General features: G+C 37.3%; 1 protein-coding gene across 1 annotated transcript in view; it reads left to right on the top strand.

Moving 5' to 3' along the window:
- The first annotated feature begins 4359 nt into the window (after positions 1–4359).
- The window catches only part of LOC134528307 (uncharacterized), a 70867-nt gene continuing 52573 nt past the window's right edge, over positions 4360–22653 (top strand). Inside the window, exon 1 of the mRNA XM_063361818.1 lies at positions 4360–4670. Coding sequence (XP_063217888.1) covers positions 4604–4670 — 67 coding nt within the window. The 5' untranslated portion in view covers positions 4360–4603. The remainder of the gene's footprint in view (positions 4671–22653) is intronic.

The raw sequence follows: 22653 nt of genomic DNA, 5'->3' as shown, positions 1-22653 counted from the left end.
TTTGTAATGAATCTTCACAAACTATTGTCAAATATTTTTTAATAAATGATCTTTCTGTTAGTGTTTTCCAGTATTATATAGCACCGTGGATCCACCTCTCAATGAAAGAGGTTTAATTCAGAAAAAAATGTTCTCTCTTTAATTTATGTTTGGATACGCCCTTGATTTAAAATCTGGTATTAATTAAATTCCATAAAAATGTTTAATACAAAAAAAATTTGTTCCTGTTGAAGTGGTTCTCTTAAAGATGTTAGGAATATAATGATAATACATATTTATTTGGTGATGGCATATAATTTTGATATTCTCATTATTAATGAATGAATCAGCGGTATCAAATATAATAAAAAACTTGACCAATCACTACCATTGAAGAAAATTATATTTAAGTGTATGAATTTATTTTTAAGATAAATCCTTAACATTCACTAAAATATAGTTTTATATTTCACATTTATTGCCATGCAATTACATATTGCTAATTTGTGAGACCACATATTAAAGAAAATGTTTTATGTTTATGATAATTAATTTAATATTTTCTTGTTTTCTATTAAACAAAATTACAGTGGTTCAGGGATTATTTTAGAATAGTTATTCTTAGAAGCCTGAAATCAGAAGAGCAAATGAATACCAAATTTTTGATCTCATGGTCAATGTAGGTTTATATAGTTGTATATTTATATAGTTATATATTTTATAATAAATAACATTTTGAAACATGAAAAAAATGTTTAATAAAACTAATCTTACTTTATTGTGTATGTAGGAGTATAGCTGCTTCAGAGGTGTAATTATTCTCCGATGTTTCAGTCTAAATTGCAGCAGCCATCTTCAAGGTAGGGAGCAGTTGGAAACGCTACCACCCTGAAAATACCGACTGCAATGTAAATGTTTGAGAATAATTCTTCCATTTTGATGCTAAAGCTCACAAACCCAGCAAATCAGTGTATGCACATATGTCTTATCCTAAAATGTGACTCTCAAATATATTTTTATTTGGCAACCTTTAAGATATATTTTTTAGCAAAAAATTCTACATGGTGTTAAATTGAATGAAAAAAAAATAATTTTCAATCTTTTGGTAAAGTTTTATGCAGAGTGTACTCATTTTATATGTAGTATTTGAATTTTTTTTTGTATGAACATTAGTGTTGTATTAGTACAGTTATAATAAAATGTTTCATTTCAGTTTTTTTTTATTGAAGATTCACTGAAGTGATCCATCCTAAGAGATTATCCTATTCCAAAGAGTTGGCATGCAATCACTATAATGTTTTGCAATGCTTAAGTGAAATATTCTATTTCAGGGGGGGGGGGGGGGGGGTGGTAATCGGTTGTCTGGAATACCTGCTTCCCAGTAAAATGAAGGAACAGGACTTAATATATTGATACTAATGTCTATATTAGTTCAATACTTAAGCTATCAATAGTTATACATATGTCTGTGATAAGTAATAAAATTTAAAAAATAGCCCAAAAATGTATTTCAGAAGTCATTTCATCCGTGCATCTTTTTCCATTCTGGGAGGAGCCCTCAGGTTAAACCTTTGTTTCAGTGTACAAAATTATTCTAAAAAAATTTATCTTCCCAAAAGACACTGCCATTCAGAAACATTTAATAGATATGTGTAATAGACATTATTTACAGATATCTGACAGTTTATAATATATACTCTGGTAAATACATCATCAACTCATAAATAAATAAATAAATGCAAAAGCAAAAAAAAAAAAAAGATGAAAATAACTTGTGTCAAATACACTTCTAATCTCGGTAATGAGTGAATAAACTTGTTGCAAATAAACTTATAATTTGAAACTTGGACACAAAATTTAACATAGAATTCTTTAGAATAATGCTGAGTGTGATGAATACATGAAAATAATTCATTTTAGGGAAAAACTGTAAAAACTTTTTCTCTTTGTAAAACCTAACTATAATTCTGTTTAACAAGATGGTACTTTTGATTTCTGAGGGCTAGCCGAGCGACACAAGTACAGAGAGCGTCGCATGTAACTGCCTCATTGCCGAACCAGTGACTTCTTCCCCCTAGACTGGAATTATCATCACTAGTATTTTTAAGATTATACTTCTTTAGGTGTTATGAGGGTGAAATGTTAGTGTGCACCAGAATTGCAATGAAATAAGTGCACATTACACAACAGAAATTTAACAGTTCAATGCGCACTGCCATAGCCACGAGCCGAAGTTGTCAAGGATGGCTGACCTACATATGGCAACATGTACCTGTATAATTATATTAACTTTCGGGGGACGCACTGAGCGTATTGGTGTGCCAAAGTAAATTTTATGGTAGTGAAGCTTTCCTGAAATACATTTTGATAACTTTAATAGTCATAACAAGATATAATCACACCTTTAATAATAGGTACCTATTAAATTTTTAGCCAGGAAAATTGTGTTGGAACAAACATAGCATCGAAGATGTGTAACATTTTGTTCGTTCTCTAATGCATTACAAATGCTGTAGTATCTTTTAAATATTTTTCAAACTAAAAGTTGCAATCCAGTAGATAAATTAAAACTAAATTTACCTGAAACTTTTTAAAACACAAGTTTTTTAATAAGAATATGTATATCAGACTGTAAATACTTCTTACAAACAAACCTTAACATTATTGATTTGATTTAACAATTACGATTAAACAGTAAAATTTTCATCATGAAGTTCTTTTATTCAACATGGTATCAAATATATGTAAGCTAACAATTTGTTGTGTGTCTACAGTATGATAAATGCTGCACTATCTCTACATTTCATTGTTAACTAAGGATTGTAAAAAGTTTTAATGCATATTTTTTAAGTTCTTTTGTTTTATGAATATAAATTATAACCTAAAGTACGGTAGTGATGGATAGTTGTACTATTATAAAGTTTAGTTTGGCACACCAAAACACTTAGTACATTCCCAGATGTTGACGAAATTTAATCTTTAATAATGAATCATGTGGGTCTTCCATCTTTGAGATTTCTGAGATTTTCACAGATGGCACCACTGTGTTTACACATTTCCGTTCCAATTGACTTCTGTCCCATGCATGAAGTTACTCCCACCAAATGCAGTATATAGAGAACTAAGATGTTAACACATCAAAACACGTGCCACAATGTAGTCATAGTTCTTGGTCCGTGGTCTTTGTTGAGGAATCGTCCCAGCATTTTCTTGTCGTAGTTTCAGGAGTCAATGGAAAACTGATGAATGGATGGTAGGACCAAGAATTGAACTGTGATCCATCTGAATGCAACTATACCACAGTACTTCTTTGATTTGTACCACATTTATCAGAAAAAAAAATATTTATACAATTTAATAAATAGATTATGTTTTGTTTATGTTAATATCAATATGTACATACTCAAATAATATTAACTTGAACAAAAATGAGATTATATGTTTCTGGACATTTATGTGTGTGTTTATTTGTGTGTTTGTCTGTGTGTGAATGTGTATGTATGTATATAAATATATACACACACACACTTATCATTTTTTTATTAGGAGTAAAATTTTCCTAACATTTAAACTAATTAAGGAACAATTTTAAGTGTATAATTTCCATTCAACCGTTTATTTATTTTCTTCTGTATTTATTTTAAAGTATTAACATGAAGAGTAATGTAATTTGGCTATGCTCCCGGAAAGAAAGAAGCAAGCCAGAGTGAGAGTGATTGTTTTATTTACTTAATTTAGCAGAGAATGAGCAGAATCAGCGGTGAAAAAAAATCAGTGCATTGATTCTTGTAAGAGGAAAAAAATTAATTCTTTACCCTTCCTACAAAGCACAATATAATATTGCTTAACTGTTCCACAGCATTCTGAATATTTCTTGTGCTTCTAATGTTTAATCACAGCAAGCAGCAATAACTTGCAGGCACATATAACCGTAAGGTGCCACCACCGTGCATAATGTGTTAAATTTTAAAACAAACAATTTAGGTAGAAGTGAAATTTCTGTTTTTTTTTTATTTCCCCTCATTTATTAGTTATACTACCAGTTTCTTTGTAAACTGCAGAAAGAGATTTATTGTAAAACAAACTCAATATTCCGTGTGTAAACTTCACCAGATTTGAGTGAATTGATTATGTAACATGATTGATCACGCGATCTCGCATGTCCTTAATCCTAAACTAGTGGTAGGGTTTATTGGCGTGGCGGAACGCCGCAGTGTGCCCGCCTGGAGGGGTCAGAGGGTTGTGCTAGGGAGAGAGGGGGTGTAGACTCGGCAGAGTTCGTGCGTGTCCGCCGACGGTCGATCCCGGTCCCGAGGAGGGCGGTGTGATGGCGAAGGAGGGGGGAGCGGGGAAACCAGCGCGAGGGGGCCTCCGCGCCTCTCTCTTCCCCTGCGCGGCGTGTTGCATGGTGGGTCAGGAGCGCTGCGGCAGGGGGTCTGCGAGTCCCGGTGTCGCTCGGCCGCTTCGGGGGCAGCACACGAACCAGCCCCCGCCTCGAAACGACCTCTCATCGCCGTCTTCGTCGTCGTCGTCGGCGTTCCCTGCTGCGCTGGCTTGCATGATTCGACGCGACGGCGCACGGAGTTGATAGCTGAAGCAGAGTTTCCCCGGCGGGAGCAGGGCGATGGAGGGCCTCAGGATAGCCTGCCTCCTGGCGGGAGTCGTCGTATTCGGCTTCCTCGCCGGTACAGGTAAGACATAACCTCAAACCTCCGGGCAGCTCTTTCCCTGTCGAGCTGGACTCGCAGTCCGTCCATCGACAACCGAGTTATTCACATCGATCCATCACAATATCTTCATACTTGGATGCTGCCAGCAACTATTAAGGATAATATTTTTGAGGAAATTTAACTTGCAAATATTATCAGTTCGACGATAATGTAAACTAAGCACAAAGCAAAGTGTAAAAAAAAATTATATATATTTTCGAGTTACCATGCATTATTAATTACCTTTGTGTCTCAAGACAGTTTTTGTTTCAAATATCAAAATTAAAACGTGTTCATAAGCAAGTTAAAAGCATAATACGAATAATAATAAACGAACAAACTAAAAAAACCTTTTAAAATAAAGAAAAACTTTTCAGACATTTTTGAGGTTATAATTTCGTTCGTCCGTCGAAATTTAAAGCCTGACAAGGTTTTGACGGACGAACGCATGGAATTTTTCGGGCCTTCTGATTCTGATTGGCTGTATGTCATGTGGTTGGCGGACAGATGAGACGGATCATTGCGAGTCCAGCTTTAATCACGGATAAAAAAAAAAAAAAAACGTTTTGGTAACAGAAGAAAAAGGGATTGAGTCTTCATGATCTTAATGCGGCATATAGGACCTAATCAGTAGTATTTTTAATTAAAATGATATTTATGCTTGCTAAGTGCTTTTTTTTTTTTGGCAAACATTTTCTCTCTTTCGCCAGACCGATTGAATTTCGCGAAAGCATTGTTGCAATTTTTTTTTATTTTTTTTAATCGGTTTGGTTCCGATTTTCTCAAGACAGTATTTCGATAAATACTTCGTAAATCGCTGTTATCAGTTTAAAAACATATAAGTGTATAAAATGAGGGTCTGTGAGAACGACTGCTCGCGCTAAAGAAGCAAGGCAACCGGGGAAAGGATGTTCGCCGCGAGAACTCTGGCCCCTCAGACCGCCGGATGACCGCCTGCATGCTTGGCCGCTAATCGGCAGTAATGTGCCGCTCGCATGGATAAACGGCGTCTTCCACGTGCCCTCGCCTCCTCACATTTCGCGAAGAAGACGCGGCCTGCATTTTTATCGCCAGATTAACTTTCCACGCTTCTTACAAAAATCCTCTGTCCTGGTTTCTTGCGCTTTGAACGTCTCCAAGTTTATTAATCACTACGAAACGAAAAAAAAATAAAAAATCATTTGTCTAAAGGAGTAGTAAGTCTATTGATGTATACCAATTACGCCTATTAATTGTTACAGAGTTGTCGCTATTGACTTGAAAAAGAATGTGGCTACACATTTTACTGTGCTACAAAACGACCACTGGAATCACTTTTGCAATTCCATTATTATTGCAGAAACATTTTCTGCTGTCACTTGAAAAATCCAACTCCCCCACCCCTTTCCCATTCCATATTCCCCAATTTGATTTTTCCGCTGACTCGTTCTCCTGAAGAGAACGCATAAAAATAAAATTTATATAATAATTGGGGTTTCGCTTTTATGCGCTTAGTTAATTAGATTTTGAAATATATTCACACTTTTATAGCCTACTCTTACTAAGTTAACTAAAAAAAAGTTAAACGATTTAAATGTAGTTCAATACCGACATTTTGTACTTAATGCTATCAGCTATTAAGGTGAAATTGCTTTCGCAAAGGCATACTCATGATTTAGATAGAAAATACATCTGTAAGGGTACTCTACGCTTCCAGACCACGAATAATCTTATTTTATATTTCATTCTTTTCCTGTATATGTATATATATATATATATATATATATATATATATATATATATATATATATATATTAGGTTCTTGATGTCAGCCTCCCCATCACCTTTTACACCCCTTCTTCCTAGATCACGTTACGTTCAGATAAAGGGCTGCCCAATTATTTATTGCAGATTGAAATTTACCCGAGTTGCCAAGTAAAATTAACACTATTTGATAAAGAAATAATTTTCGGCGCTTGAGAAGTATTTTAATAAGGTTCTTAACTTCCGTGACATTATTTTGTTCGATGGTGAAAATCGCGCGTGAAATAGAGTTGGCTACCTACAAGCCAGTCTGAGAAGGGTTGGTTGTGGTTGGGGGTGGGAGAGTGATGAGTTGAAAGACGTATCAACACCGCAGCAGCTTGGGCCAAGTTATATTCCCGCCTGGGATCGAAACGAGGCTCTCATAAGTGAGAGAAATAGATAGCAGCGATATGGGCTTTATTGGAAATATTTTGGAAACCTTCTATAATCTCCTGGAACATTTTAAGAACTTAATGTAGCCTAAATAACATCCTATATGTTCGCTGATATTAAAAAAAAAAAGAGATCGATTTTACATGAAAATATTTTGAATGTTACTAATATACACGTATATATACATTTTTTTTGGACAAAGGTTTAATTTAACATTAAGATGGTTACCTACTAAAAATTTCCGACGAATTTGATGCTAAGAAACTTTTTTTTTTAAATTTCAACCCCTGTTTTACAGTAATAGTTCGTTTCATTAAAAATTGTTTCAGCCATATGTTTTAGATAAAGTTTAGGCGTTTTACAATAAATTATAATGGATTTGATAGTATATCAATAAAAAAATGTCATTTTGTCTTTCTACCAGTGTTATTTCCACCCCTTGCAGTAATGGTTGTTACTATCAAACATTGTTAAAAAATTTAGCTAATAATTATAAGATTTACAAACAATTAGAACGTATTTGTTGGTGTAGCTTCTAAGGGAGTTGTAATTTTTTTTAATTTAACCGTTATTTTTTCAACTCCTTGCAACAATGGTTCATGAAATCAAATTTTTTCAGACAAAAGTTTTAGACAATAATTATAAGATTAATAAATAATTTGTACAAATTCGTTGTTATGCCTACGGACAGAGTTATGTTTTTTTTGTCTTTCAACCCTTGTTTCTTCAACCCCTCGCAGTTATGGTTGGTCATATCAAAAGCTTATCCAGAAAAAAAAATATTTTAGCATTACTCCTACGAGTTATAAAACTTTCATATGGATATTATATTCTCAATATTACGGTAGTTTTCTGGTTTTTAAAAAAACCTCCATTTCTACCCCTTTGGTTGTATAGTGCCCATTAACGAACTCGACCGTGATTTTCCACTACTAGATTTTATGTTATTAGTTTGGAAGTGATTTGAGAAAAATTGCGACAGTTATCGAGCCCACTAAATGATTATATATATATATATATATATATATATATATATATATATATATATATATATATAGAGAGAGAGAGAGAGAGAGAGAGAGAGAGTTGACAATGATTTTGTGGTCTATGGATCATGAAACGAAAAGCTATATTAAAATATTCCGGTAGTCACCCTATGGTAACGGCTACACTAGGTAGTAATTCTTTGAAATCTAACTTTAAAAAAAAATGCACCGAGAAAATTACTGTAACACATTTAAAAGTAAAAAAAATCCAGTACATGGTACAGTAGCACTACAAATGTAAAATCACAAATTAAAATAAATTGTTTTTTTTTTTTTTAAATATTATTTTTTATATTGCTCCAGTTATTTAGTTATAAGTTATATTTGGGATGAATAGGAAAGGGAGTATAACCGCCATCGTTCTCCTACAGGATTGCCAATGGCTTCTCGCGATAGCACACTTCATGTGTTATATTTTTCTTTCCAAGCTCAAGCTAAAGTCTGTTTCACACGTAGATGGCAGTACACTCAGAGTAAATGGCGAACACTGTTTTCAGATTGATACTACCCGGGTTGTTAAATTTAAAAGTTTTATTTGTATACTATCGTTAATCGTAGTAAGCTTAAATGTATTTTTAATAACTGATACTATTTCTTGATTTTTCTAAGACGATAAAATATTGTCTACTGACAGTATTATTAAAGTTGTCATTCTGAGAGAAAACATTATTTCATAAGGAGAAACTAGTTGTAATATGCAGTCACTATAAATAATTAATAAGGTATTCCAGGAAAGTATGTGCGATGCTGAAAAGATCTGAAATTTTTTAAATTAAATAATATTTACAAAATATTAACAAAAACGGTTGAAACCAAGATGGCGTCTTTCAATTGCATCTCCTTATATATATATAATATATATAATATATATCAGATTATGCTCTTTATGAAATAAACCAGGAAAATGTAATTCCACAATTCTCATTTCAAATTTTACCTCACAAAATACAAATTTTTTCCGATGCATTAAAAAAATTGTTCATTACATTACAAAGTTGTGTCTGAAACTATTGCCCTCTATGTCGTACATTTGGCAACAGAGCACCCCGAAAACAAGGACAGCGCTAATGGCAGAAATCGTGCATTTGAAGGGGAGAGTAAATACTTATTTAAATACACACGGCAATCTAAGGATTAGATGCGCTATAGATGGGGCCTACACTTCGAACACAATTGTAAACACATCACGAACAATCCAGCTTGTGCACGGAAGAGGGTCTTCGGTGACCTTTATCGTTAACGTATCACCTTCATGCGGCGAGGGTCGTGGGTTCGATCCCAGCACCGCGACATGACCTAAACTTTCGAGAGCAGAGTTGGCTACCAAGTGTTTCGGAGCCGATTATAAGTGTGTTAAGTCCCGTCGCCTTGAGGCTGGGTCTCTCACGTCATTTTGTTTTTATTTTTTATGTGTAACATCTTAGCTCTCGACACGGCATTTGGTAGGAGTAATTTCGTGAATGGAACGGAAATGTGTAACCACGGTTTTGCCATCTGTGGCGGATCGCATGAACCTAAATTCACAATTTCAAAGGGAAAAGTTATAGTATTATCTGTTTTATGAATTTTAACAAGATGGGAAGTATTTTAATAACATTTCTTGTCGAAAATCAGGTCCAAATCCGGGGTATAGTATTTTGTCAAGTCATTTTCGCTTTTATCGGAGCCTTTTCATTATACAGTTAAAATTTTTGCTCCTCAAATCGAATGATTCGATAGTCAACGTAGCTGCTCCGGCAGCGAATTCTATTGGGGGGTTGCGGAAACTACGTAAAATTCACGTCAAGAAATATAATTGAAAACCCACTTTGCGTATATAAAATGTACGCCCTTTAAGGGTAGAATGGGAGTGGCTTAGAGATCCATTTTTATTAAAACATTCCAGAGCAAGTAAAATTAAGACATAGCTGTCAAGGGATTGCTCCCCCAACTTTGATCAGGAAGGCGTTAGAGCCTCCGCATGACCGGAGTCACAGCCTCACTGAGCTCACGAGCTGTAAGGCTGTGCGCATGGCCGCACCCGCCACACTCGAGGGCGGGGTCGCACCACAACGCCGAAAACCACAACGCCGAAATACCACAACGCCGAAATACCACAACGCCGAAAACCATAACGCCGAATGCCAAATTGACTACAACGCCGACAGCTAGAAAACTGCTGTGTATCACAACGCCGAATTACCACAACGCCGAAATACATTAACGCCGAAAAATGTCATTGCAGGACTGCCACAAAGGTTAGGTTAGGTAAGGTTAGCACACAAATTCGTTCGGTTGTTTTTCAATTTGCTCCTGTGCCCCCCCCCCCCCTCCCCGCAGCAACATTTTTCGGCGTTGCTGTATTTCGGCGTTGTGGTACACAGCAGTTTTCTAACTGTCGGCGTTGAGGTCAATTTGGCATTCGGCGTTATGGTATTCGGCGTTATTGTACGTTCGGCGTTGTGGTATTTCGGCGTTGTGGTAACGACCCCTCGAGGGCCACGCACCACGCGTCTCCGTGCGCGCAGGGGCCGGCGACCTCCCCGCGGAGCTGGCCCGCCCACGCCACTGTGTCCCCGCCCGCGTGACCCCAACAGCCGCCGCGGGGTCTCTCATCTGGGGTTTGGGGGTCCCTCCGCTAGAACATAAGAATAATAATTTATTTAAAATACATCTTTGAAGTTATACATCTCTAGGCGCGTTTTGAAAATATGATTGAGAGTGAATTTTTTTTTACGATGCGCGCGTACCGTGCAACGAAATTTTACAGGATAAAAAATGGCTACACACAAACAAAAATTATATATATATATATGTATGGCTTTGAACCTTATATTTTAGTGATTGGTATTGAATACTAGACCATATCATTAAAAACATTTTTATTGTGAATATTAGTGATAGAGATTGTGTTTTTAAAAACTTTTTCAAATGTATTTATAGAAGTGAGGTTATGTTCACGTATGTATATTTGATTTGCACTATAAATGATGAATTATTACGCTATTATTGAATAAAAACATAAAGTTAATAAATTAGAATAAACATTCAGCACATTTTTTATTTTCCATTTTAATTAAATTTTATACATATAATACTTACCTATTAAGTTTTGATATTCTTTACTGCTAAATTATAATCAGGCTAATTTTATAATTTCCAACAATAACATTTGGTGAAATCGCATTTTTATATGAGGCAATAAAACATTTGCATTTGCATAAAACAAATGCATTTCTTCCTTCCCCCCCCCCCCCCCCTCGCAAATGTCCTAATTTTTCACAGACAACTAATAAACATGAAACTAAAAAAAAAGGTGCTTTAGTTATTGTATACACGGTAGAAATTATACTTGCTTGGTGTGGTAAAAACCTAACTTTAATTTGCATGCAAATAATTAATAGAAATAAAATAATGAAAGGACTCGAGTGGTATTATCAATACGGTTGGTGAATTATAATTAAAAAATTTAAGTAAATACTCATCCAATATTAATATAAAAAAATTATAAAAATAATTGTTTAATTTAGAAAAGTAAACGAAATGTATTTAAATAAATAATGAAAATAAAAAAATGCTAAAATTATTCTAATTTATTAATTTATATTATTTATTAAATAATAATGCAATAATTTGTAATGTATTGTGCAAATAAATTACACACACGGGAACATAACCTAACTTATGTAAATTCACTTGAAAAGATTACAAACACAATTTATACCACTTATATTTACAATAAATAAATATTTTTAATTATAGGGACGAGTAATCACTATCAATCACTGAAGTATACGATTTAAAATCACATACGTAATTTTTATTTTTATGTATTCTCTTTTTCACCCTGTGAAAATTTCGTTGCATGACGCGCCCAAAGAAGTGTAAGTTCAGAAAGTGAGAAGTTGCCCGGCGCATATGCGGGGCGAGCCAGGGGTCAGCCAGAGGCACCGCAGTTCAAGTGTTATCGCCGGCTGGTTGGAACACAGTCTGCAAGCGTCCAGGAGTAGAGCTTCACTGACCTGCGGGTGGCTTCTGGCCTTCTTTCAACAGCTGTACAATTCAACCCGTAAAACAAAAAAAATTATCATCGGTGTTATCAACACTTTCACGTTCGTGCAAGTCATATGACAAAAAAAGGTCGATTTCTTGAAACAAGCCAGTGTCTCAACCATATATAATTTTTTTTTACCACTCGTTCTTTGCATAAAAAAAATCATGGATCTGAGATATTGACAAAAATAGAGATGTGCCACATTTCGTGTCCTTGCAAACTCTAGTTCAGCCAGCTTTTTCAACGTCTCCGACCTCAGGAACATAGCGATAGGAGCAATGAGTTCTACCAAGCTAACACCATTGATTGCTGAACACACGGACTTAGGTCCCTGGCGCTACGAGTCGATCTACAATTCTCCCCGCGACACAGCGAAACTGCCGATGGTCTGCAGTTCGATGACTTCTCTGGTCGCCGCTGCAGTACAAGACATCAAAAAAGGCACACAGCTTGGCCTTGCAGTACTTACAAGTTCGTGGTCGAATACTGAACTGTAATGGCATCATACAACTTTTTGACTAAAGAAAAGTTTAACGAGCTAATTTAAATATTTAAGTAAACATAGGTACACCCTCCAAAATGATATAAAATTAGATTTCGTGAAGGGCTATTGCCCCTACCCCTCCCCTTTTTTGGTCCAATATTATGCCGATGATACTAGTTATTTTACCATACCGCAGGTGGCGTGGAACGTCTGTAACCCGCAAACAATCGGTCGTTATTTCTGTGTGTATTTTACGTTTTTTTTTATGTGTAACATCTTAGCTCTCTCTCTGTACGTCATTTGGTACGCTGGGTTGGTGGCTCTAGCCTCTGGTCGGCTCTGAAGCTCTAATACCTTCCCCAGAACAGGAAGATACTCCCGCACTACCCTTCAAGGGCGCATATTGGGAGGGGAACGTTGAGAATATGCCGGCCGCAAGGTCGGAATATATCTGTACGTCATTTGGTGGGCGTAATCTCGTCAGTGCTACGGAAGAAAAGGAACGGAAATGTGTAATAACCACGGTGCTGCCATCTGTGGCGGTTTGAGCGAACTAAAATACACAAATACGAATGAAAACTGTATAGTATTAACTTTTAAATGAATTTTAACAAGATGGCCAGTATTTTTATAATATTCCTTGTCGAAAAACAGGTCCAAAACCGGGGCTTAGTATTTTTTTTCCCAGTCTTTTTCGCTTTCATCGGAGCCGTGAAATTATATAGTTTAATTTTTTTTTATTCATTCGGATATGCCTACGTATTTTAGTTTTTTTAGTATGCAGCACAGAGAATTCCATGGAAGTAATAAGTTGGAAAACAAATATCACAGCACATACGAACAGAATTGGCTGACAACGATGGGACAGTCGTGTCATATTGAACTGTATTGTATTGAAGTCCATTAACATTAAACCGTTAAAAAAAACTTGATCATACAAATTGAATACCTGTGAAGTTTATTTATAGAGTACTTCACAAAGGCTTTGCCAAACAAAGACACTTTCCCTCAAATGAAATCATTAGGATATTGTTTAAAAGCCCTCGACGCAGCGAGACGGAAATACCACACATCATCTGAGCGTGTTGCGTGTAAGGTCGTTCGGGCCAATTATACGAGCCTGGATCTCGCCCTTGGACTCCTTTCAGACGAGGCGACTTGATTCCACTAGTTGATGCGGACGGGTGTCGAGGGTGTGGCTATGTAGCGGATGATTGGCAGAGACCGGAAAAATTCGCGGATTCAATGACCTCTAGAATAGCCTCCACTATCCTCTGCATTTCTCAAGCAGACACGCGTGTTCATTGGGTGCTAACTTGTGAGGCGTCTCCACTGGTAGCTTGTGATTCGATGCTTCTTTGGTCGATAGTCTCTCATTGGCCCAGAGAACTCCAGTTAAACTGCGAGCCAATAGCAGGACCAGCAGAATTGTACACGTGTTTGAATTTCATCTTGTCACGAAATGAATTCGCGAATTTTTCCGGACTCTAATGATTGGGAACCGTCCTAGCCTCTTCACCCTCTGGCGGCCGGCCAATAAGCACCTGTACCGTTAATACATCACCCACTGGTAGACTCGACACAGAGACATTACTAGGCCTTCGTCCTTCACACCAGTCGTCTAGTTGAGTCCACTGAGGCGTTCCACCTGTCGGTTTCAATGTGGACCGGTTTATAGCAGTCCCTCGCTATGGGATGTGAGGTGTGAGGAATACAGCGATAACATCAAAATGATTGAAGCTTGGAGGGAAGTTTTGTAACACCGGATGAACCCACACTTTTCTTCGGCTGTGTTCGTTTCCTCCTTTTGTTTTGCTTCTCTTCTTGCAGGAGAGCAGAGCACAAGAAGTGCTCCTGCTTGCTCGGGTTCTAACATCGCACTGACCTCCCGCTGGGGAAGAGATGTTGGTTACACAAGTGGCCTGGTTTGAAACCAGGTTTTCACACGGCAGTCAACTAGTTGAGAGTTAACCGCACCGCCTCGTCTGAAAGGGACTCTATGGTATAGCGGAAGGTGGTCTCGAGGTAGGCGGGCAGCGAAGCTCGAACCCCCCCCCCCCCCCCAGCTGGATTGTAGTCAGCTCCAGCTCCGGGGAGAGGGGGCTGGGGGACAACCCCCGGTGCAGGCTGCAGGGAAGGTACGATAGGGACCAATCTATGGTGATTGGTAAAGGGATGGCTGGTGGATTGTGGAAAAAGAGGGGTGAGAGAGAGAGAGAGAGAGAGAGAGAGAGAGAGAGGAAGTCTGCCCTGGACGCAGGATGGGCCGACCAATTTTTTATAGACTAAGAAAATTGTCATTTAAAAGGCGAATAAAATATTACCAATATTTTGATTTCACCCATTATCAATAATTATTTTTTTTTCAACGAATATAGGTATTTATTTCTCAGTTTCTAGTATGTTTTACACGGCGTGCAAACCAAATTATTCCCGGTACGTTTAAACCTCTTTCTTTCCTTCTTTTTTGCTTTTTTTTTGTGTGGGTGGGGGATGGGTGGTCGTCTTACGCGCACAGCAGACCTACGCGCGTCAAGTATAGAGTTAGCGTTCTAAATTATTCAACAATTGTTTTTTTTTTTTTTTGCGTTGATGTTGAATGACAAGTGTCTCGACGGCACGACAGCAGACCTAATGCCATTTTGCCGAAAGTAATTTAACGGGCAAGTCATTTGAACCACACTCGTTCCTCCGACGTTTCAGACAAGCCATTTTCGGTCCACTGACTGCGCTACCCGAAAGACAGAGTGGCATATAGTTTCTTAAACAACACTGTGCCACTGTTAGTAGCATATTCTTTCTTTTAAAAAAATTTAAAATAAAAGCGCAATTTAAGAGTCAAATATAAATTATTACAATTTTACAATGTTTTCCACTAGAAACATCTCTTTCACCGTTTGCTCAGAAAATACCCGCGAGCAGCACACTTCAAGCGTGCGACGCGGCCATTTTGAATATGTGTATATATATTTTCTAAGCAAGATTTTAGAAATGGGCGTTAATAAAAAATTTGCCTCTCCAGGACTCATCACATTAATCTACTGTTAATTTTTACACACGTGATTATATATATATATATATATATATATATATATCACATGATAAATAATGGTTTGGTACTCAATCTGTAAAGGAAATTACGAAATAGTACAAAAATATCCCGTATGGAGCGGCAGGACGTTTCGCAACCTTCTCCCGAAGACGTACGTAGGCGGAGAAGCCTTATAGGGCAGATGTGCGGATATGTCGAGGAGGTGTGGGGGGGGGGGGATTGAAGACCCACTTCTCCGGGGATTACCGCGAGCTGTACGTTGGCAGGCAGTGACGGACACTGAACAACCCTGAAGCTCGTGGCAGACGAGGGGGAGGGGGGGTTGTGTTTGGAAAATTAAGGTTTTTCCTCAATTAAATTTTCATTTTAGCCAGTGTGCAAGTAGCAACTAGGGAAAAAATTATTAATTTCGGCTCGGCGAACAGGTGCAGGCATATTTCAAAGTTCGCAATTTCTTTCGCTGGAACAGAAATGGCCAATGTACATTTTAACCACAAGTAACCCATTGAACCCATTGCAGTAAGTGATAGTCAAATCAAAAATTGTTTCAGACAAAATAATCATGGTTATACTCTAGGAAGTATAGTAACTTAATACATATGCAATTTCTTTTAATTTTTTTATTTCTCTGTTAAAAAAAAAGCTTTTATTTTAGATTTCGCCAGATATGTGTAACATAAAACCTCGTTAACGAGCGAAACCACGTCTTCTCACTTATATAAATACGAAACACGTACACGAAATTTAACTTAGAATTCTTTAAAATAATGCTGAGCGTGATAAATATACGCAAATTGTGTTTTCAACTAAATTTCTTGACGTGAATCAAACGTAGTTCTCGCACCCTCCGCTATAATTCGCTGTTGGTGCAGATACGTAGAATATCAAATCATTCTATTTGCAGACCGAATTTTTTAACTCTACAATGAAACGGCTACAATAAAAGCGAAAAAGACTTAAAAAATATTAAACCCCAGCTTTGGACCTGATTTTCGACAAGGGATATTATTAAAACACTTTCCATCTTGTTGAAATTCATCAAATAGTTAATAATATAAAGTTTACATTTGGCTTTGTGAACTTTGTTTCGCGCCATTCGCCAAAGATGACAGCACCGTGGTTGTTACATATTTTCGTTCCTCGACTTCCGTCGCATTCACGAAATCCCTGCTACCAAATGCAGCATGTTACACATCAAAAATATTTCCTCATATATTCTCTTGGTCAGACTTTGCCCATCAGCGAAATCTACCGAGATTTGGTTTTTAGAAATGTACCTAAGATGGAGAAAAAAAAAGGGGGTGTATCTCCTTGGATCCGTACTTTTTGGCTGGACGGTGCCAGCGACAAACTGGCAGAGCCTTGTGCTTAGAGGCGATACCACGCTAGAAATTCTAGTGAGCGTCGAACTGACACAAATACACCCCACGCAACATGTTGGTTATTTCATTTTATTTCCATAACTGTTTGGTGGCTTTCCTGTAAATTTTGGTCCATAATTATTCTTGCCTTGAATTTTCTCAAATTATGTTTACTAAATATGATCTAATAGCGGAAAAAAAATGTCTCGCAAGTGTTCGTAATCGTGATCACTTGCGTGACATTTTAACGGTTCGATAAAGAACGTTTAGTTAGTATCTGGTGAAGAAACATGCGACCCTACGACAAATGCAAGAGAACTATCGGAATAATGTCACAGGAAAATAACTTAGTTGGTAGTGAAGAGAAAATGAGAATACCAGCTCGGCGTGCGAGGCCTAGCCTGAAAGATACTGCATTCCTACGAATCTTGTGGTGAAACTCCTCCCGTTGAAAAAGTTAGCGATGCGTTCAATCCTAATTTTCTCGAATTCGAATCTTGAATTCGAATCCCAAAGAGTACTTCGAATGTACATCTCGAATCCGAATCTAGATCTCAAAGGATCCAAAATAAAATAAGGCACAAGAAATGAAAATAATTATTAGTTTTCAAGTCTGTAGGTCATACACATGGAAAATTGGAAGTTTTGATTTTGAAGTCCTTTTGATTGCACAATCTCGGTGCATCAACAAACATCAGAAAAACCGGGACGCCAAATTCAGCTTCATATTTTGAGAAGGCAGAGTAACCATACATAAAGGTTGGTACTGATGGTTATCCCTCATGTTGTGATTGACAGTTCTTACAGCGCTCACGGCAGTTGGACCTTGAAAAAAATTTCAAAATGGCGGCCTTGGCGGCCTTAGCGGATTTAGAAAAAGGGGGAGGGGGCACACGGGGGCACGTGTCTCCCCCCAGAAGGGTAAAATATGCACTGGATAACGACTTCTGAAGTAATACACATGTCCAGGCTACCGGTGCAGCCCCCCAGAACCACTGGACTAGGTAATTGTCTAATTGTCACACGCTTGCCTGTGTCGATGGCATGGAGCTGTCCGGTTTTGGCTTCTAGTGTCTTTGTTGCCTGGGCGCCTGTTGACGCCCGCACGCGGACTGGCGCCCATGCGCGGTTCCTCACGATCTTAGTCGCAGCCCGAGCGGGAAGGAACCGCCGGAAAGCGCCCGCCGCCAACAATCGATAGTGCCGACCCACTTCCTTGCCCAAGCCACGCCAACCCCCGCGCTATCGAGAACAGTGGGTCCGCTCATATAGTTAAGGTGGAGATAGAGGCACCGAAAGATGCCATATTGGTTTCAACAGTTTTTTTGCCACCACTATGTTTTTAGTGTTTAATATTGAAAATTGGCATTCGTTATTGCAGAGATCACACATTTAGAGATTTATAAACACCATATCATGGTGGCTAGTGACAGCATTACCACAGTTGTAATCATTTCAAAAAATTAATTCAGTGCCATCACAGGGGAAACTATTTGTGGCAGCTAGTCGCTATTAACTTCAGGAACTTCACTAAATTATATACTATGTGTTTACGAAACCAAAATTTGAAAATTTGAACGATAAAAAAACCAAGATTGGTGTCTTTCAGTTCTTATCCCTTCCGCTTAAGGCGGATTCACGATCAATAAAAAAATAAAAAAAAACAGTTAACTAGATAATGGGCTGTGTGCACAAGATGTGACCAAGTTTTCGAACCTACTGATTCAACACTACATATAGCTAGGTTGTGTTAATGGGAGAGAGGTTGTAGTTATAGGAGGGAAATTAATACATTTTATTTCTCTCTCGGAATCAAGGCGCAACAACCAATCAGACCAGAGTAGGGTGGTATTTTGGCGGGGTTGGGAAACTGTTTATATTTTTATCTACATACGGAGGCAAGAAGTTGTCAAAATATGACATTTTTCAGGTAATTCTTTTTTAAAAAAATAAATCATCAACATTATTTGGGTGACTAGCGATACATGTACATAAAAGTACTAGAAAATGTTTTGATGTTCTTAAATTTTGTCCACAGAATTTTTTTACGTAACTTAAAATAACTATATATATATATATATATATATATATATATATATATATTTATTTATTTATTTATTTATGGGTTATAAAATAGAGCTTACAACATACTGGTTAGTTGTATTGTTAGAATCATACTTCAAATACTTATTTACTAACATTAACAAACTGTTAGAATCATCATGAAGTTGCATTGTCATAAATTAACTAATAGAAATTTTACTGTGAACTAACTTTGCACAATCGTGTGCAAGACCTGCTATGTACTAACCTAAAATTATTTTTTTCAAAACCCAGCTTTAGTAACTGTTGGGAGATGGCACACTGCGACGAAGTTGAAGAAATTTTCTAACTTACCACCGCTGCATGGCTACACCCAAAAAATTGCGGAAATGGTTTTAATCACGCCTAATAATGGTTAATAATAATGAACTAAAATTTCCATTATTAAATACCGTCACTGCTACACAATATACATAGATATTACAATCCTGCTTTACGCAGTATCCATGTAGTAATGCATACATGGCCACCCCTGGTTATTTAATAAATTCTGAGTAAAACTTTCTTTAGACTAATTATTTGAAAAAAAAAAGCACAGTTATTTTTTTCATTGAACGTAATAACTTATGTGGAATTACAGCTTTATGCATCACGCAAATCAGTAAAAAAAAAACCAACACCCATCTATGTGTTTGGTCATGGTCTTGTATGACGTTGCAACACGCCAATGTCGTCCTACGGGATTCTCTCTGGCGCTGCAAAAACTCTAGTAATTATGAAATCGCCAATAAATATTTTCAACAAGTGAATGTTCCTTAATAAAAAAAAACCACGTAACCACCTCTTTTCAACCCCCCCTCCCCCAATCCCCCCCAAAAAAATAGTTAAAAAAAAATTGTTTGTTAAGTCGGTTTACGGACGATAGTTTAACGTGACGTCATAACAAAACATTGATGAAATGATTGCATCCTTTTATGAATAAAATTGAATCATTTTAATTTTAATAATAAAAGAATAAATACTTGAAATTATACCTACTAGTAATCAGATTTTTAAAATGCAAGAATAATTAACCTTTATTGCCGAAATTGTTGTTGTAATAAGCAATGAAAACCACATAAACTTTTCACTTCACTTTATAAACAGTCGACGAAACAGTTCACGTGTAGATGACTTGTAATAAATTTTAAAAAATGGCGTTTAGCTATAAAGTTTAAATATTATTATGAACAAGTTTTCATATAAATAAACTATAATCAAATATCTAACAACCTATTATTACTGCACTCGCCGACAGATGCTACCTTTTTTAATAATAAAAGAATAAATACTTGAAATTATACTAGTAATCAGATTCATTTTCTTACGTACATTTGACGTAGAAATTATTTCATATTACACATTTATAAACAAAGTTTTAAGTATTCACTTCTGTCGGTGCGGCGCAAGCGTACAATGAACGTAACGGAACACAGCGTAACGGAACAATAAGCGTAACGGGACACAGCGTAACGGAACTATAAGCGTTACGGGACACAGCGTAACGAAACAATGAGTGTAACGGGACACTTCCGTGCGTGCAGCCGGCGTTCATTGATTTATTAGACGGTCGTCACGTCAAAACAATTTCTTGTTTCAACTTGAAGCCATGGGGTCCTGGGTTGCTGCAACCTGCGTTACTCCTAAGTTTCCCGTTGCCTATAGCGAAGGCGTCTACAATGACACGTAATCAGACGGATCTCCCGGGACAGTACACTTTCACATCTGCTGCTTCCGCAATGCACGGGAACTTAACGAATGACAACCAATGACATTTATACTCAAGATCATGAAACATTATTCAATAAATAATATATTGTGCTCCCAGATCATAATAAGGGCATAAATTACATACATAATAAAAATAAACAACAAGGTAATAATTGAACTCTTGATATTCTTGTACTTGAAACAATTTTTAACGTATTTAGAACACAAACAAACATGGTTACCACCGCAGCCAAGTACTCGGCTTCTATTGGTCACGCGGAGCAACGTGAACTGAAGAGCTCAGCATTGCCGAGCTAATCCGTACGGATCCGTCTCCGTCTGCATGCCATTGCAGAAAAGGCCTTATCGTTTGCAGATGAAAGAGGACCTGAAACAAGTGAGCAGATCTCCAGAGATTATAGCGCTCTCCGAACCAACTAACCCGACTCAACGGTCACATCGACGTATTAAACTTGTATGATGAATGACATGCTTAACAGCGAGATTATGGAAACGAGCGACGCCATAAAGTTTTCAGCAATTTTTTTTATCCCAGGATTAATTTTTGAAATGATAATTTTAAAAATTTACCTTATTTAACGCAGGGCTCACAACTGTCTATTGACAGTAATTATTACATCAGTAGTCATTCTTAAAAAAATAATATTAATGACTTTACATGGGAAACTATATAAAGTTTTTATTTACTATTAACTTCGGGAATGCCATTAAATTATATAATTATCTTTAACTAAGCCTAATTTAAAAAGTTAATCGTAAAAATTTGTTATGGTTGAAACCACGATGGTTTATTTCGGTTGCCATCCCCCTCTTAACGAAAGAGACTTAAAGAATAACTTACGGTAGCCAGTCCGGAAGCATGTTTGTGAACATAGCTTACTGCGTGGGGACTCGAACCCACACCCAAGGCCGGGCGAGCCGAAACCCCGCGCCGGCCGATTTCATTTCTATTTTCCTTCTTTGTCCAGTATTCGTTAAAAAAATATGGACATTAAGCGAAAGGATGAATTAAAGCATGTAATTTAAAGTACTGGCCATTGCCCTTTTCCACAGATCGCTAACCGGAAAGATAATTTATCACGAAAGACTAAAGAAATTTTCTTAAATTGAAATAGCCAAACCATCGTCGAAACTGAAGTTCCAGATGAAAAGTTGATTTTCCGTATTTTACGGACGAAGGCTCGAGGGCCATTCCATACCCTCCAGGCCCCCTGGAAAAGTCCCTTTTCCAAATACAAGATGTCCATAAAAGAATGTCACAGTTTCAGTGGTATATTATAACAGTTTAATTTAGACTATTTACAACAAAACACACATCAAATTGAAGGTAAACTAACCTAGTTTTTTTTACAAACGTTTAATATGTGAACATTTAGCATACGGCAGACATCCAGCTTAAAGTCCAATCCTTGCCACACTTTGGTTAACAAGTCCGGAGAAATGGAAGCAATAGCCTTTTCAATTCTGTTTCTCAACTCTGGCAAATCGTTTGGTAGAGTGCGGAACGTAGACACGATCTTTTATAAAGCCCCAACGGAAAAAAATCTCATGGCGTTATGGTGGAGGCCAGTGAAAAAGAGCTCTGTCGTCTCGACCATTACGACCAGTCCAACGGTCAGGGATTTGGACGTTCAACCACTCTCGTACGAAGAGATTCCAATGGGAAGGGGTTCCATCCTGTTGCCAGATAAAGTTTACAGGTTCACCCTGTACTAATATGGGAAATTACGCACAGGAGTCACCATTTTGCGTAGGTAGTGCTGCAAGCGAGACAACAACAACGTGTGAGCTTATCTGAAACTGTTTGAGTTACTCTTTGTGACCTTGAATCAAAACTCTACAAAGCTTACATGTTTTCGGAGGCCCGAAGGCCAACGCACCCTCCTTACGCCCCTCCCAAATGTGCGCCCTTTAAGGGTAGATTGGGAGTCTGCTTGCAGATCTGTATAGTCCAGAGCTCCGCCTTCTGAAGCTACCAGATCCAGAAAACATGTCCCC

Source organism: Bacillus rossius, chromosome 1 (genome assembly GCF_032445375.1).
Source record: "Bacillus rossius redtenbacheri isolate Brsri chromosome 1, Brsri_v3, whole genome shotgun sequence".
NCBI classification, from domain to species: Eukaryota; Metazoa; Arthropoda; class Insecta; order Phasmatodea; family Bacillidae; genus Bacillus; species Bacillus rossius.
The sequence above is the reverse complement of the archived record's forward strand: the minus strand, read 5'-3'. Positions and strand labels throughout refer to the sequence as shown.